General features: G+C 40.4%; 4 protein-coding genes across 4 annotated transcripts; all 4 read left to right on the forward strand.

Moving 5' to 3' along the window:
* Positions 1–241: 241 nt before the first annotated feature.
* Positions 242–9340, forward strand: LOC140672322 (uncharacterized). Its single transcript, XM_072904371.1, has 2 exons — positions 242–2195; positions 8031–9340. The coding sequence occupies exons 1-2, from the start codon at positions 242–244 to the stop codon at positions 9338–9340; spliced, it is 3264 nt and encodes a 1087-aa protein (XP_072760472.1).
* On the forward strand, positions 4269–5505 carry LOC140672476 (uncharacterized). The gene has a single exon (XM_072904667.1). It carries the CDS (start codon positions 4315–4317, stop codon positions 5503–5505), a length of 1191 nt encoding a protein of 396 aa, XP_072760768.1. The 5' UTR covers positions 4269–4314.
* A 2402-nt stretch (positions 9341–11742) lies between the features above and the next one.
* On the forward strand, positions 11743–13075 carry Fibroin3 (silk fibroin 3). Its single transcript, XM_072904666.1, has one exon. It carries the CDS (start codon positions 11749–11751, stop codon positions 12964–12966), a length of 1218 nt encoding a protein of 405 aa, XP_072760767.1. The 5' UTR covers positions 11743–11748; the 3' UTR covers positions 12967–13075.
* A 2380-nt stretch (positions 13076–15455) lies between these two features.
* On the forward strand, positions 15456–16846 carry Fibroin4 (silk fibroin 4). Its single transcript, XM_072904662.1, has one exon. The coding sequence runs from the start codon at positions 15456–15458 to the stop codon at positions 16785–16787; it is 1332 nt and encodes a 443-aa protein (XP_072760763.1). The 3' UTR covers positions 16788–16846.
* The last annotated feature ends 676 nt before the right edge of the window (positions 16847–17522 follow it).

Consider the following 17522-nt stretch of genomic DNA (forward strand, 5'->3'; position numbering starts at 1 on the left):
TAAATCAATATTAATTTGGAATAAAACAAGATTCGGCGCCGATCAAATTATACTATAAGGGTAAATCGCAATTAAAATTAATTACGAATCCGAACCAGCGAAATTGCTCCCGAAGGCGAGACGTTCGGTGACTGGTATTTTTGAAGCAGGAGGCGTCATCGGGATAACGTGAGACAACAGGGATGTTTTTACAACTGGTTTACGATGGTATATAATTGACGAATCGCGCGAGCCGCTGGCAATGTACGAAGTTCCATCGACGATGAAGATATTCCTCGTGTATTTCCTCATCTGGGGACTGGCGAGTGGTCAGGTTCTCAGTCCAGACCAGCTGGCATTGCTCGCCGGCGCCTCGGCCGATTCTTCTGCGGCGAGTATCGCTATCGGGAATCCGCTGCCGGAACAAAGTTCGTTGGTCAGTTCCTCGAGTAACGCTTTGGCCAACAGTCAAGTAAATGGTAACCAGGAACTTCAAGCAGGATCTCAAGCACAAGCACAGGCGCTGGCACAAGTGATTTCGGATGCGATCGAGCACGGAGACACTTCGACGAATGCCAACGCGGCCACGCAAACAGCCTCCTTAACGAAACTCTTGCAGCAAAACGGCGAAACTGCCGCGGACGCGGAAACTCTGGCGAAAATAATTGCAGATTCCCTGTCCAAGGTACAGACCACGACTTCGACGGAGTCGGAAAGTTCCGGATCGACAAAGAGGAAGTACTTCGTGACCAACTACTCCACGTCTTCATCTTCATCTTCGTCTTCATCGCAGTCCGACAGTTCTTCCACGTCATCCTCGAGCTCGACAGCCACATCCGACTCCAACGCTGAATCCTCCTCGTCCGCCAACGCTGAATCCTCCTCGTCCGCCAACGTTGAATCCTCCTCGTCCGCCAACGCTGAATCCTCCTCGTCCGCCAACGCTGAATCCTCCTCGTCCGCCAGCGCATCATCTTCCTCGAATAGCAACGTCGAAATTTCAGCGAAGGCTATCGCCAAAGCGGAAGCCCAAGCAAAGGCGGCATCAAAAGCGGCGGTGGTCGCTCAGGCGGAGGCCAAGGTTCAGGCTAAAGCAGCCGCTCGCGCCGAGGCGGAAGCCAACGCCGCGGCCGCTGGAAAAGCACGAGCGGAAGCGAAGGCGAAAGCCGAGGCTGAGGCCCGAGCGCAAGCGGAAGCCCGCGCGGAAGCTTTCGCGCGAGCCGAGGCCAAGGCTAAGGCGGAGGCTTCGGCCAAGGCGGAGGCCAAGGCGAAGGCCGAAGCTAAGGCTAGATCCGAAGCTAAAGCACGAGCCGAAGCAGAAGCACGAGCTGCCGCGTCCGCGCAAGCTGAGGCCGAAGCTCGGGCGCTAGCCAAGGCCCAGGCGGAAGCATCCGCGCGAGCGGAAGCGATCGCCCGAGCGGAGGCGGAGGCACGTGCCAAAGCGGAAGCTCGAGCCGAAGCATCGGCGCGGGCCGAGGCTAAAGCGAAAGCTGATGCCAGGTCAAAGGCAAGAGCCGCTGCTGCGGCCAAGATGACCGCCCTGACTAAAGCGGTGGCTGAAGCGTACGCTAACGCAGTAACTAAAGCTCAGATATCCGCCAAGAAGATCGCGATAGCGAGCGAGGCCACGAAGCGCGCGGCGGAGGCGATCAAGCTGGCATCCTCGGCGCAAGACGAAGCTGCCATCAAGGCATCCATCGCCGAAGAAGCGGCGGCTGCTGCCGCCGTCGCCACCGGCGAAGCGAATGCCGCGACTTCCGCGGTCCAGGCTGCCCTCATGCTGACCCTGATGATTGCCCAGTCCTCGGATCTCACCCAGAAAATGGCTGCCTCTTATGCCCTTGAGGTTGTAAAAGCAGCCACGGCTAGCGAAGCTACTATCGGGTTCCTTAAAATCAAGACGCACAGCGCCGAGGAGATAATCGCTCTAGCGATAGCTGCCGCTAAAGCGGCTTTGTCCAAACATGCGGCAAGTAATCAGAGAATCCAAGGATTGGCCGTGTTTGAAGACCAGGTCAAAGGAGTCACCACCAAGGCGGCTACCGTGCAGTCCGTCGCTTTAGAATACGCGAGAACGTTCTCTAGCAAAATGGAAGAAATGGCTACGAGACAAGCTTCCGCATCCGCCAAGCTGGACTCGATAGCTGCAATCTTCGAGTCGACTATTGCGGCGCAAGCGAATCCTGTCAACGCTCTGAGGGATGGAATTGTCCTTGGTTTGGGCGACACGCCAAAACTGCCGCCCACACATCTGCAAATTAAAGCAAAATATTAATCGTAGTAATATCAAGTTGGTCGAAACGACGATGTGATAAAATCTATAACTTTTCTCATTGTAATAAAATTAATGGCAGAAATAAAAATTATAAGAAAATTTATGTAATTCTACAAATACAGTTCTTTACAGCAGATAACATTATTTTTCGTTAATTCCATGAGTAGTCTTTTCCTCGTATCTTGTTTGATTTTCCGAATTATTGTTAAGTTATTTATGAATTTATTAATAGATTTTTTAAATAAGGAATTTATTTCTAAAAACTTTAAAATTTAAACCTTGTATCTTTAATTTGTGAAATTTCACATTACATTTTTTACTTACATCTAAATTCGATCAGTTTTGCTTAAATAATAATATAATTAAACTTCTTTAAAAAGAGAAATATGCAAAATAAATATTGTATGAAATTAATATATTATATCATATATAAGTTACTAATCTATATAAAAATAAATTATTTATAGTATATTTAAGTGCGATATATGTAAACATATACAATATAAATATGTACATAAAAATGAGCAAAATTATCATTAATAAAATGTTAATGTTTGTCTTACAATTAAAGGGCATTTTATTTTCAAATAATATTTCAAAGTACAAAAATTTTATTACTCGAACAAATAACATGAATGTAATAGTGATAGAATGAATAAAATTTATTATAGAAATTTCACATTATTTTTAAATATCCTTTCCATCGCTCTAACTAACATTTTTTAAACGTTATTAATAGGATTAATTTTTTTAAACGTGCATTGCATCTTCTTTTAAAGAAAAAATTGATTTTTAAGTTTTTCGAATATCCGACAGCTCGTATTTTGCAAAAAACATTAACATTTTTGCCATCATTAAAATGTTACTAGAATTTGAATCTTCTTTACGTAATGTTTTGTTCTTGTTTTCAAGATTATATAATTTATAAGATGTTTCATAATTATATAAGAGAAATATATTTCTTTAACGATTCATCAAATATATAATAAGAGAACATAGAGTATTCATAATCAACTTTACAATATTCTTTTTATTTTACATTCTTTTCAAAATGACCACCTTATTCGTGATATTTAATAATGTCAAGAAAAGTCACTAATGGGATTTATAATTATATTTACTGAGCAAACGTAGATTGGATTTATTTACTATTGAAATATGGAAAACACTTGAACACGTTTCGTAATAAACGTCTTTACTAACTGTGAAAATAAACTCGTGTAAAAATATTTATCGTTGTGAAAATACTTATACGTACTTTTACATTTATTTTTCCCGATAGTTGCATTGATCGAAGAGATAAATAGAATTTAAGACTGCGTGCTATTAAAAATTGTAATGTGACAGTTGTACAATATTTTTAATTAAAAGGATTGCGCGTTTAACTTTTTGCATTAAAATTGTATATATTTATCAGATGTTATAACTTGTATAAAGTTTAACATTAAAACTAAGAGAGTTGTTTTATTAAAATGTAGTATGACAAAAATTTTAAATAAAACATAGTAACAATAAAGTTTTTTTTTTCTATTGGTACACAAACTAATATATTAGCATAATTAAATAGAGCAACAAATTTTTTTTTATCCATTATTTTATATCAACAAAGATGTAGGTAGAATTCTATCTGAGGGAGGGAAAATTTCTGTTTCAAATTGTAGATTATTTAAAAATAGTCTTAATATTGCCGATACCAATTATATAATCAGATAAACAAAAAAATGTACAATGTTGAAAATTTTAATATAACAAAGCTACATAAAAATATCCATTTCCGACTATAGTTGCTTTCAAGTTATGGATAATCTGGCTAACACCGATCAATGCTTACGATTGAATTCAATCGCGAGTATAGACGCACTTAAGTAAACGACGATTAAATGGTATAATAAGGGAGTTGGTGCACCCGAGCGACGTCCTGAAAAAATATTTTCGAGTTCGGTCGATTCGGAGATTTTTTTCACGCGGCAGTGTCGGTGTTATGACAACTGTCTGCGAGCGGTATATAATCGTGGACGCGGCAGCATCGGGCATCAATCCGCGAAGAAGTCTCGTCGAAGATGAAGATCCCAGCGATAATCGCAACGACCCTCCTCCTCTGGGGTTTCGCCGACGCCAGCGGGCCGCTCATCCTCGGCGATTCGGCCGCGGCCGCGTCCGCATCCGCCAGCGCGTCAGCCGATTCCCTGGGTGGCTGGGGAAGCTCCTCTCACGGCAAAGCGGCCGCGTCCGCCAAGGCCGGTAGCAACATCATCCTCAGCCGCCTGGGACCTTCGGTCGCGGCCTCAACGTTGGTAGCATCAGCCGCGGTGGAGGCCAAGGCAGCTCTGCGTGCCGGCAGAACGACCGCCGAGATGCAGCAAGAGGCATTACATCTGCTCATCGCGTCCGCCGACAAGAACGCCAAGGCGCGTGCCTTGGCCGACGACGCGGCCGTTCTGGTCCAGGGTGCCGCCGAGGCGCAGTCGGTCGCCGCCGCCAAGACGGCCGCGGTCGAGCAAACGGCCGCTTCCCTGGGTGCAGCCGCGATCGAAGCGGAGGCCGCCGCGGCCACGTCCAAGATATCAGCCGGTCAGGCACTCCAGGCCGCGCAGACTTCCGCCTCCGCCCTGAAAACCGCCGCCGGTAGCGCCTTGACAGCTCTCAAATTGGCACGTATCGAGCAAGCGTCTTCCGAAAGTGCCGCGGTACAAGCGCAGAAGGCGTTAGCCTTAAATCGCGAGGCCAACGCTGCCGCTCAGCGAGCAGTAGCGGCTGAGATGGCGGCAGCCGCAGCAGCAGCCGTTGCTGCTAGCAAACAATCCGAGGCAAGGGACGCCGCGGCCGAGGCTAAAGCGGCGATAGCCGCGCTTATCACCGCCCAGAGGAACTTCGTGCAGGCCAAGAACAGAGCGGTCGAGGCCAACGAAGTGGCCGAAGAGGACACGCAGTCTAGAGCGGCCGATGTCAAGGTCAACGCCATCGCCAAAGCGGCCTCCAAGTCCAGCATCCGCAAGAAAGAGCTCATTGAAATCGGCGCGGCCTTCGACAGCGCCCATGGCGAGATCATTACGACCGGCACACGTTCCTCCGGCGGCAAGGGTGCCACCGCCACCGCCGAGGCCGAAAGCAGCGCACATGCCATCGGCATCAAGAGGGGGCATCATCTCAGATGGGGGCACAATAAATGGGGTCTCGGACACGGCATCTCGGAAGCGTCCGCGTCCGCTTCGGCCGATGCGGAAAGCAGCGCCGGCGCTATCCTTTTGTAAGGCGCGCCGACGTTCTTCCTTCAGTCATTCTCTTATGTAGCGGAGGATAATACGAGTCTCGATCTACTGCGAATTGTCCTAGATTAGAACACGATTTACACATCGGCAGGAAATTGAAAAAAATAATTAACAAAAAAAAAAAAACAGCGATTTGAAATCCGAGAATGTAATAATAAAAATATATTGTTATAGCAGAGAGATCCAAGTACTGTTTTTTTCTTTAAGTCTTGTTGTCCTAACTCATCTATATGTCAAAACGAAGATTGAAATCAGAATAATATCGAATAGAATAAATCCACATATTTTAATGCTGTACATATGCGAAAATTATTTCTACCCTTATTTGTCACGATGAAATAAGCGCCGTAAGATCCATTTATCATGTCTCTGTAGATAATTTAACAAAATTATACCGAATTTAGAATTTATTAACTGTAAACCATACTTTTTTCTTTCTCTAGATCTGTATAAAAAAATCAATTAATTAACAATTAAAAAAAAAGAGCTTTTCTAAAATAGATTACTAAATAGTTATTACTAAAGAATTATTATCTTTGTTATAAAGAAATTGTTGCAAAATCATAGCTCACTTTTTTAATTATGATGGAATTTTGAGATAAATATATGTAGATAGAAATTTCGAATCGAGTTTCTCTTAATAATAATATCAATATAGCAAAGTTTTCTCTTAAAAATGATTAAAGATACAGAGAGTTCTTAGCTTTTTAAATTTAATTTTTAGATAAGTTAGTTAACAACACAAAGTCTTATATACTCCCTAATTCTGAATGATGTTTATTATGGCAAAATTTTTTTAAGAATTTTTTTAAGAATTAGTTAAAACTATTTCTTTTTAATTATTAATATTATTATGTAAAAGTAGAGTTAAAATCTTTATAGAAAGGATGTTGTTCAAATTTTTAATAAAAAATTAATTTGGCTATTGAATTAAAAAAGAAAAGTATTTAATAAATGTACATATAAAAGTATTTAAAAAATGTAAGTATAATTTTCAAAAACAATAGTTTTGAGATATGTGTATTATTACACTTTTAATGTATATATTTTTAAAATTTCTAATACGTTTCAACGTATGTTTCAAATTTAAATAAACTCATAACGCTAAAGGGATAATGTAACATAAATTTTGAAGTACATTTATAAAGATTGAATTTTTAAATGGTTTTGTAGACTGATTAAAATTTTATACTGCGTATAGTATGGTCACATAAATATAATCCAAATATAATATCTATCAATATTGAGATAATTATAAAATATAAAAAATTATTAGTTCTGTCCCACAATCCTATTTTACTACTTTTTGTATTTTTTTGTATTAGCCTTCTTTCATGTTTATTTTTATATTTATTATCTACTCTCTTTTCTTTTCAATTTATTCATTTATTCTACATTCAAACAAAGGAAACAGCAGGGAATGCGTTTTGCAATACTTTTTTAAACAGACAAATAATTTTACTATAAATATTAGAAATTTTGTTAATTTGCTTATGAACATTTTTCTTTCGCGTGTATTTCTTTTTACAAAGAAAAATTAAGAAAACTAATTTATATAAAATATTAATATTATTAAATTTATATAAAACTGTAATATTGCTAAATCTTTAAATTTTAAGAATTGTTAATTGTTACACTAAATCTACTCGAAAAGAAAAGAAAAATAACTGATATCACTAATATAATACGTTATTTTAAATATAACTTTAAATTAAAAACACTGTAGTATTCTCTCTCGTGTTTTATTTTTAAATAAGTCTATATAAAAATAACGTTAACAGAAATAGTAAGCAAAAATTGTTTAATAATATAAATAAAATTTAATAACCTTTTTTTCTTTTTCTCTTTCTTTAAGTCTATATCAAAGTTGATGCATTTACATTAATAGATGAGTTTTTTTCGCTTGATTTAGTATGTTATCGTCTTAAATTTTTATCTATATATATTATAGTTATTAAACTGTAAACAACTCAAACAAAGTATTATGATAAATATTTCAAATAAAGTTTTTATAAAATTTAAATAGATTTATTAGAGGCGACATACATCATAACAGTATTGTGTAGAACTAATAGAATAAAATATTGTATATATAAGCACATATATATATTTGGTCTTTAATATTAAATATAATAATTAGGATGTCGGTCCATATCTTCTGTACTAGTATTAACCTTACGAAAATCTATAACAAGATCTAAAGATTGATGAAACAAAAGTATACATATAAATAAGTATATCATTTTCTTACGTATAAAATCGAACAATTATAAATTCGTAGAAAGTGTCAATAGGAGGGGGTAAAGCGGTAACTTGTTGGATAAGCAACAAATATTTTCCGGCGAATAAACGGAAGCGCACCTAAGCAAACCGCATGCGACAAATCCGCGCAATTTTGCGCCTCGGCATCTTAAGACAATATTTTAAGGAGTGTTACAAGCGCGGGGGAGGATTCGCGCGAAAGAAAAACAGAGACGCGCGTGTTTTCACAATTGTCGACGGTGCAGTATATAATCGGCATACGCGCCACTACCTGGCATCAATCTGCGAAGTTGCGCCGTCGAAGATGAAGATTCCAGCGATACTCGTGACGTCTCTCCTCTCCTGGGGACTCGCCAGCGGCGGGGTCTTGGATTCCAGCAGCGCGGCAGCGTCCGCACAGGCGTCGGCGTCGGCGTCGGCGTCCGCAATCGACATCGGGCACGGTTACGGGTACGAGCACGGCAAATTACATACGTTGCCGCTCTCTTGGTCCAAGAACGAGAAGAAGATCGTGGGACTCAACAGGAAATCGCTCAACGCGCCCGCCCTCAAGGTCGGCATCAACAACGGCGGACTGGCCGTCGCCAAGGGCGCGGGCGTCATCGAGTCGGCGATATCCGATGTGTCCACCCTCACCGAGCAGCGCTCGCTCTTGGATCTCGGCCTCGGCGTCATCGCGAACAGCGCCGAGATCCTAGCGAGCGCGCAGGCTTCCACGAGCGCCAGCGCCGGCGCGAGGGCCAACGCCGCTATAAAGTACGCGATCGAGGTGACCGAAATGGCCGACAAGGCCGAGTACCTCGCGACGATCATCATGACCAAGGCAGCGAAGGCCGCCGAGGCTACGGTGGCCGCGACCGCTCGCGCCGCTGCCGCCGCCCAGGCCTCCAAGGTCTCCAGCGAGGAGTCGGCAGCCGAGGCGCGAGGTGCCGCACAGAGCGAAGCCAGGGCCAACGCCGCTTCCATCATCGCCAACAAAGCGAACGCCGTCCTGGCGGAGCAGGCAGCCGTACTCGCCGCCACTGCTGTCAAAGCCAAGAAATCGGCGATGACATTGATGCAATTGGCACGAAAAACCGCTAAGCTTCAGTCCGAGATCACCGAAGCCGGCGCTGTAGCCCTGGTCGCTATTTCCAAAGCCAAGACCGCCGTAGCCCGCGCCGCCGCCGATCAGTCCGTCTGCTCGTCCCAGGCACAAGCCGCCAGCCAGATTCAATCGAGAGCTTCCGCATCCGAATCTGCGGCATCGGCTCAATCGGAGACCAACACTGCCGCAGCCGAGGCGGTAGCTGCCGCTGATGCCGAGGCAGCTAGCCAAGCGGCAGCCGGGGTCGAGGCGTTCAAGCGCGATCCCTGGGTACCTCTCAACTTGAAGGGACAGGCCAAGGCAAGTGCTATTGCGATCGGTAAGGGACACGGTAGCAGGTCGAGCGCGGAAGCCAGCGCCGAGGCAAGCAGCAGCGTGTCCTTGGGTGGTGGACATCATGGACGGAAGGAAAGCATCACCCAGGCATTAGCGGGCTCGTCGGCGGGTAGCAGCGCCAGCGCTGCATAGGGGGCATTTAACTCAGCGCAAGCTCCCTGCTAAGAGAGAATCGTCGCCTCGGCGGACAACAACATAGAAATTTTGAATCATGCGAATACCATAGGTTAACAGTACGCGAGCATTACTGGCAGGAATTGAAAAAAAAAAAATAAAAAAAAGCAACGATTTGAAATCCGTCAAATGTAAGAATAAAAATAAATTGTTATAGCAACTTAAAATATCTTTCTCTCTGTCACACTCCCTATCATGTCCACTGCAGCCGATAATATATTCATTGTATATATGACTGATAGCGACAAGTGAAAAATTTATATTGATGAAATAATAGTTAAATATTTATACGAATTGCGATGATTATTATATACGTAATATTACATTTTATAGCATAATAGCACTAACAAAAGTGTATAAAGCATTATACGTAATATTTCTCTTTGCTGACACATAATTACATTTGCAAGAATCATTAAAGACGGTTTTGCATTATTTTATTTTCTTTTATTTACGTGTAAAGTAATGGCTAAAGGGTTGAAATTGACGAAGAATCAAATTATCTTTCCTTAATGTGTAATTTTTCTTTCAAGTATTGCTTCAAATATATAAATACAATTGCATTTTCTTATTTTATTATTAATATCAGAATAATAATATACTGATAATAAAATAAAAATATTTTATATTATTAGGATATTGTTAGTTATTTTTGATTTATGTGGACAAGAAATTTAGTAATAGCGTTCTTTTTTTCATTCATGCTTAAATTCTTGTTACATTTTTAATAATCGACAAGCGTTATATTTTCTTATACTAAATCAATGAAAGATTTACACGTAAACTTTCTTTTTACGATTTATCTTTTTTGGATAAATTATTTTGAAAACTTAATCTATCTGTAAAACGTAGTGAGTACAAAATATAAATAATATTTAATAAAGGAAACAAATTTTTGCTAAAATTAATAAGTTAAGATATTCAAAACAATAAAACATGTATAAATATAAATCCTGTATTTTTAGAATATATCATTCCTTTGTTCCACTGTATACGTATTATGAAAACTTATTCTGTACATCAGAAAATTACTAACAGTTGCTTCCAATTATTTTTTCAGAATTTTATTCATCAACTTAAATTTTTATGTCCGATAACCGGAGCAAAATGCAAATATTGATTGTAAAATCTTCTACGTAACGTTCGTTACAAATATGTTCTAAAAAGGAATCATAAACATGTATATTAGAACATAATAAATAATTTACAATAAATAATAAATAATAAATAATTTATTTATATTACGCGTTTTTTGTATTTAACTAAAAAAATCACCGGATGTTTTTTAATTATAGATAGATTGTTTGGATCAAAATGGATTTTTTCCTGAATGCAAATATATTATTACAGTTATTTAAATAAATTTACTTTCAGTCAACATTTATTTTTGTGTTGTAAACTCTATGTATAACTTTCTGCTATTCCTTCAACTATGTAAAAACGCATAAAAAATTTGAAATTATTAATTTAAGAAATGTCATTAAGAGATAATAGCCAATACGAATCATCGATATAATTACTAATATTTATATTATAAATTATATTATGTATAAAAAATAGCTACACTGAATACAGTAGAATTAGAATAATAGAATAGTGTTTGCGATGATAAACAAGAAAGTTTCGAATAAAACCAATCTTGGAATTTTTTAATGACAGTATTATATAAAATAGTTAAATTTTTAAATATCATACACTCTCTAATTTTTGAAAAAGTTTTAATTGCGGAATATTCAGAGATTAATAATCATATTCAGAGATTTTTAACAAAAAAATGAAGTCAATAATTTATAAGGCAATAAGATAATAGAAAGAGGAAGTAATCACAAGTCTAGTGTTTGATATTGTTACAATCATCGTGCTGTTTTATATAATTATTATGATTAAAATTTACAAATATTGTCCCAAAGTGTAGAGTACTGATTTCTACTACTTCTGCAAATTTTGTAGGTATATTTTGAGGTAATAAATTATATTGTATCACACATTAAGATACAATAATAATTACTGCAAAATATATCTACATCTATAAGAATATACAATCTATGAGAATACTGTTTAAAGACTTGAATATGTGTAATCAAAACGTAGAAAAATAATACAATACTTTTCCCGTCGATTAACATATTCCTTTCATCACGACAGTGATTACAAGTGAAAACACTTTAAAAAACAAAATAGACGCAGCTTGATAAACTACACAAAATAAAATGAAGACGTTTGAAGATTTGAGAGACAATATTTTCGACATGCGAGACGCGCTTGCGGTGCAACGTGTTTACACAATTGCACGGCGATCGCACGGTATTGGTATATAACATGCGAACCACGTTGATCCGGCACCAATCTACGAAGTTCCGTTGAAGATGAAGATTCCAGCGATACTCGTGACGTCCTTCCTCGCCTGGGGACTGGCCAGCGGGAATCCTCACCTCCTTAAGGAGTCGGACGCTTCCGCGTCTGCGAGCGCGTCCGCGACCGCGGTTGCCAATGCCAAGAAGAATTTCCATCCGTTACCGATACCGTTGAAAAGCGAACATCATGGCATCGTAATCGACAAGTCAAAATTCAACATCAGGAAGGTAGTGCTGAGCGCGATCGACGATATCAATGGCGCTCCTAAGCTCGGTCTGGGATGGAAAAAGGTCAGTTGGGCGCTGGAGAACGCCAAGTCAAACGCGCACGTGACCGCCGAGACGCTGGCACTCATCAAGAAGGTTGTGGCGGTTCTCTCGGCGAACTACATCAAGGCGACCAAGATCGCGGCTCACGCGTCCGCTCAAGCACTGGCTGTTGCTAAGGCCGCGGAAAAAGCGCAGAAGATAGCTCAAGCGAAGGGTAGAGCGGCCTCTGAAGCGCTCTCCGCCTTAACCGAGGCGTCCTCGAAAGCCGAAGCAGCAGCCGCGGCTACAGCAGACGCGATCGCACGCACGTACGAGGATGCCAGAGCAGCCAATTCCGCGCAGACCAAGACCAGTGGCGAGGCTGAGAATGCCAATCGCGCAGCGGCTGCCATCCTCGCAGCTCTCGAGCGCATCGCGGAAGCCTCCGCGGAAGCCAACCAAGCCGCTACCAAGGCAGCTGCCTCCGCCGCTGCCACGTCCGCTCTGCATGCTAAAGCCAACGCAGCTTCGCAAGCCAACGCTAAAGCAGCCGCCCAGGCCAGAACAGCGTCCGAGGAGGCAGAGTCCGCTCAGACGGCCACCTTGTCAAACGCACAGCTGACCGCGTCGTTGGCGCAGAAGGCCAGCGCTGATCAGCAGGCAGCCTCCGCCAGGGCTGATTACTTCACCGCCAGAACCGAGGCTGACGCCGCTGCACAGGCGTCCGCTATCAACGCGCTCAGGGATGGATTAGTCGTTGGATTAGGAAATGACGCCGGCGCTTCTGCCCAAGGTGCTGCACAGGCCAATGCTCTCGCTCGCGCCAACGGACATAAACTACATCACGAGAAGGGTCTGCACTTGCCCTTGCACAAGGAACTTGACTGGCAATTGCCCTTGCACAAGATCGGAAGCGCGGCTTCCGCCAGTGCATCGGCCAGTGCCGACGCCGAGGCATCCTCGCTCGGAAAAAAATGGTAGAGGATTTGGATGGAGAGTTTCATCAATTTCTTAGTCACTAACGCGGAACAGACACAAATTTCGAGCAATTAATACGTTGTATGTGTTAGAACGCAATTACATACACACACTGGCAGGAATAAAAAAATAACAAAAAAATTTGGAGAAATGTGCTACCAAGCGTAATAATAAAAGTCAATTGTCTTAGCAGTTAATGACATTTATTTCCACAAAACCCATATATCCTATATACCCATTAATCTTAACGTTTCAAAAATATACTTTTAGTCAAATATGTATCTCTCAAAAAAGTTTGATAGAGAGCTTTCATTTATTACAATGAGATATATTTTTATGCGAATAAATTTTTCTCACTTACAAAATTTTGAATTCAGAATTATATTGTCGAAAAATCTAATGTTTATATATATATATATATATATATATATATTTATATATATATTAACCTTATTCTATTTTGTCATGTAAAAAATTGCCCCTTTAACATATTTAAAAAATATCTTTTAAAGTTTAGTTTTCGAAAATAATTTTTTAAAGGATAGGAATCTCACAGATTGTAATTGATTTCTTGAAAACAGTGGTATTGATTAAAATGTTCACAAAATATTTAATGTAAAAAGATGAATAAAATAAAAAAATAATTATAAATGTATGAATTATATTAAATAAAAATGAGTAAAATGGATAATAGAAAATATTTCTTTTGCAACTAACTAACCAACTATATCTGTTACGTCTGATGTATACATAAACGTATGCAAATATATGTATAAAATAATCTATATTTATGTAATATATAATAATTATTTATCCAAAACTGCTAATAATAAAACTCTCCGTCCAATAATCGCGAGCGTTTAAAAAATGTCAAATATAAATATTTTTTTAATATTATTTTGTGACTCGCCGGGTGTATTCAAATGTGTGTTTTATTATTAGATTTCAAACATTATTAGATTTCAGAATGATCAATATTTGCCCGTAACGTTCTGATAACTGCAAATAAAATACCGCGAGGCAAATTAAAATAATATTTTAATTGATATCTGCTAATTTAGTTTTTCAGCTGTTGTATATTTTTAAATCTTACAACTTCCTCGATAATTGATAACAGTGTCTGTTCTTGAGATAACAACTGATAAGCGATAACATTTATGCAAATTGAATCTAATTGCAAGAACAATATTTAAAGAAAAAAGATTTCAATTTAATACCTACATAAATATATGTATATTAATCATTTATAAAAATTAAAATGTTTATTATACTTTAAATAGATTTAAAATTAATAATATATTTTAAATCATAATGAAAGGAAATTTGATAGATAAATGACTACGAGAAGAATATAAATTATTGTTTTCTATAGCTTTCTATCTTTCTTAAGGTTTTTCTAGTGAAAGATGATTATAGTGATCTTTTTATTTCTTTAGAAATCTCTTTTAATAAATTTTTAAATAAATGAAATAATCTAAATAATTTTATAGACAATTATATATGTAATTTACCTTTATGTCTATGCTTCCGTTTCAATGAATTTACATATCTGTTTTTTAAAGTATTTTTTTTAAATACATTTCAACATAAAGGAATAATCTCCTATAGTCTTTACATGATATTGCGTACACGTAGACTATATAAAATATATAAAAATGTAAATATCTTTTTTTATTATGTAATTATAAGACAAAATATTAAAAAATGTAAATACCAATCTATTATATTTAAAAAATAACTGATAAAAAGTTAATAAAAGAAAAAATTACATATAATTTTGTCACAAACGATTGTCTCTCTTGTTCGTTTAGTTTGTCAATAAATAAATAATGCTCACAATTAAATTGTAAGATTTTTAATTCTACTTAAATTTGAGCGTATGATTATGTCAACAATATGCAAATATTTTAACATCATGAACTAATAGTATGTACTCTTAAACATCTTCTACTCATATAAACAGATTAGTATATATTAGTTATTTCTGAGAAAAATACAAAAATCTTTTAAAAACTGAAGAATTATCTCTTAAAATCATGCAGATTCGATAGAATCTACGTGTCTAATTACCTTCTATAAAAAATATAATTTTTTAAACAGTATCTGAGCTAATATCGATTTTTGTTAAATGCAGAAAAAAGATGAATAAATTGGTTTTATAATAAAATATAAAAAGTTGAATTAGATAGTTCTTTAGGTGAAATATAAATTTTCAAAAATTAACAACTTATATTAATCCGAAATTTCTTCCGGTCGCACGACACGTTGCCGATTTAAGAAAATATAAATGGGAGAAAAAAAACGTATACACACTTAAGCAAACAGGTTCGACGGGATAAAGAGATTGGATTCGGCGACAGTCTTGTGATAATATTTAGAGGAGTGCACGAGTCGCGGATGCACAACAGGCTGTTTTCACAAATGGCACGCTACGGTATAAAATCGGTGGACGACCGATCAGTCGGCATCAATTCTGCGAAGTAGCTTCCAAGATGAAGATTCCAGCGATACTTGCGACGTCCCTCCTCGTCTGGGGTCTTGTCGGCGCCAGCGAGCTCGTCGGATCGGAAGCGAGCGCATCGGCGGCTGCCCAAGCGGAGGCGTCCTCGTTGTCCGGTGGCAAGCTCGGTGTTTCCGACTCATCCGCCAGCGCGTCCGCCAGCGCAAGTGCCAGCAGTGAAAGCGGTTCTTGGATCCCTTATCACGGTGACCAACACGGGCCGAAGAAGAGACCTGCCGGGATCGCGATCGAAGGAGCGAAGGTCGGCACCGGAATCAGTAACACCGCGTCCGCATCCGCCGAGGCACTCTCCCGTGGACTCGGCATCGGACAGGCGGCTGCTGAAGCGCAAGCCGCTGCCGCCGGTCAGGCAGCGATCGCCGCGAAATCGTGCGAGCTAGCCGCTAAGAGCACCGCTCATGCGGTCGCCCTGGTCGAAGCTGCGGCCAAAGCCGAAGTAGAGGTAGCTAACCGAGCGGCAGAGGCCGTCAAGATGGCAGCTATGACCGCCAAAGCAGCGAGGATAGTCGAGGAGAATGTGGCCGCCGTGAGGGCAGCCGCCGGTGAGCTGGACCTGGCCGGAAGAGCCGCCGCCGCGGCCGAGGAACGCGCCAACGAGGAATCTGTCGCGGCCAACGCACGCGCCCAAGCCGAGGCCGCCGCCGCCGCTGAAGCCGAAGCGAAGGCGAACGCCGCCCGGGAGGCAGCCGCCGCTGCCTTGGCCATCGCTGAGGCCTCCGTCGCCATCGAACACAAAGCCGCCGAGATGACCCGCAAGGCCCAGAATATGCGTCTCAACGCCGAAGCTGCCCTCGCCGTGGCCGCCAACGCCCGTGCCATCGCCTCCGCCGAGTCCGAGGCCAGCGTTGACTTGAGCAATCGCGCGGGTGTCGCGCGTTCCGGTGCCGCTGGTGCTGCCGAGGCCAAGGCGATAGCCACCGACGCGGGTTCTACCGCCGAGATCGCCGCTTACAGCTGGGCCAAGAAGGGCGAGATCACCGATCCCGGCCCTATGCCCAAGATCGTCAGCGTTACCGCGGGTCTGACCAAGAGCGAGATCGAGGCCATCAAGATCCCTCACGGTCATCACAAAATCCATCAACCTATCCTTCACAAGGAACCTCTTCTCCACAAAGAACCTATCCTCCTCAAGGAACCTATCCTCCACAAGGGTGGTAGCGCGACATCGTCGGCAGCCGCCAGCGCCAGCGCGGGCGTCGGCACCATCAGCGGCAAGCATGGTAAACAGATCTCCGCGTCCTCCGCCTCGGCTGAAGCCGATGCCGATGCTAGTAGCTCGGGGCTGAGAGGGTGGTACAAGTAACGCAATTTCACCCACCCCCGATATTGCGTTCCGATGCACACGTAGAAGAACCTTTTAAGCGACGAATATTAATAGACTAGTGAGACGAAGATTAACGCATGCACGATTTGACAAAAAAAAAAAAAAATTATAAAAAATCGATTACGTCAGGCAGAAAATTGTGTAAGAATGGAATTAAATTGTTATAGCAGCTAAACTTATTTCCGAATCTTTCATTTCGACGTCCTTCCTCTATGCACGATCCCCTTTGTAATATTAATTATTAGATGTTTCTTGCAATACTTTTGAGAAGCCAAGCAGAGATATTTATGGTTAATATTTTTTCACAGATTTTATTAATTAATATTGCATTATATGCATAAAGCATGCATATATCACATAATCTTTTGTACGGGACATTCGGTAATACAGGTAGAACACCTCCATAAAAAGATTAACATTCGAATTAAAAAATTATACAGTCGCGAGTATAATTCTCCGCGTGCGGTTTGAATGTATTATGCAACACAATATTGCCTAATATTTCCGCGTAATCTTACGTTACTTGCAAAACATACGATTTATATTATACAAATGGGTCGTGCGCCTTTAAGCAATTCTTTCACGCTAAAATGAATCAGCTGTTCACAGCTTTCCTAACGCTTCGTTTACTAATGGTTATTATGCTAATTCTAAGTCCCGAGAAATCTGTATTAATGACGCTTTAAAATTTATTGATTGTTACCTAATTCGTTT

This window comes from Anoplolepis gracilipes, chromosome 13 (assembly GCF_047496725.1).
Source record: "Anoplolepis gracilipes chromosome 13, ASM4749672v1, whole genome shotgun sequence".
Taxonomy (NCBI): domain Eukaryota; kingdom Metazoa; phylum Arthropoda; class Insecta; order Hymenoptera; family Formicidae; genus Anoplolepis; species Anoplolepis gracilipes.

What these genes read in the sequence shown, in the direction of transcription:
- LOC140672322 (XM_072904371.1), top strand. Translation starts at nt 242, where the DNA reads ATGTACGAAGTTCCATCGACGATGAAGATATTCCTCGTGTATTTCCTC. An exon ending in GAGGGATGGAATTGTCCTTG is followed by an intron (nt 2,196 to 8,030) that starts GTTTGGGCGACA and finishes TCGACGGTGCAG; the next exon opens with TATATAATCGGCATACGCGC.
- LOC140672476 (XM_072904667.1), top strand. Translation starts at nt 4,315, where the DNA reads ATGAAGATCCCAGCGATAATCGCAACGACCCTCCTCCTCTGGGGTTTC.
- Fibroin3 (XM_072904666.1), top strand. Translation starts at nt 11,749, where the DNA reads ATGAAGATTCCAGCGATACTCGTGACGTCCTTCCTCGCCTGGGGACTG.
- Fibroin4 (XM_072904662.1), top strand. Translation starts at nt 15,456, where the DNA reads ATGAAGATTCCAGCGATACTTGCGACGTCCCTCCTCGTCTGGGGTCTT.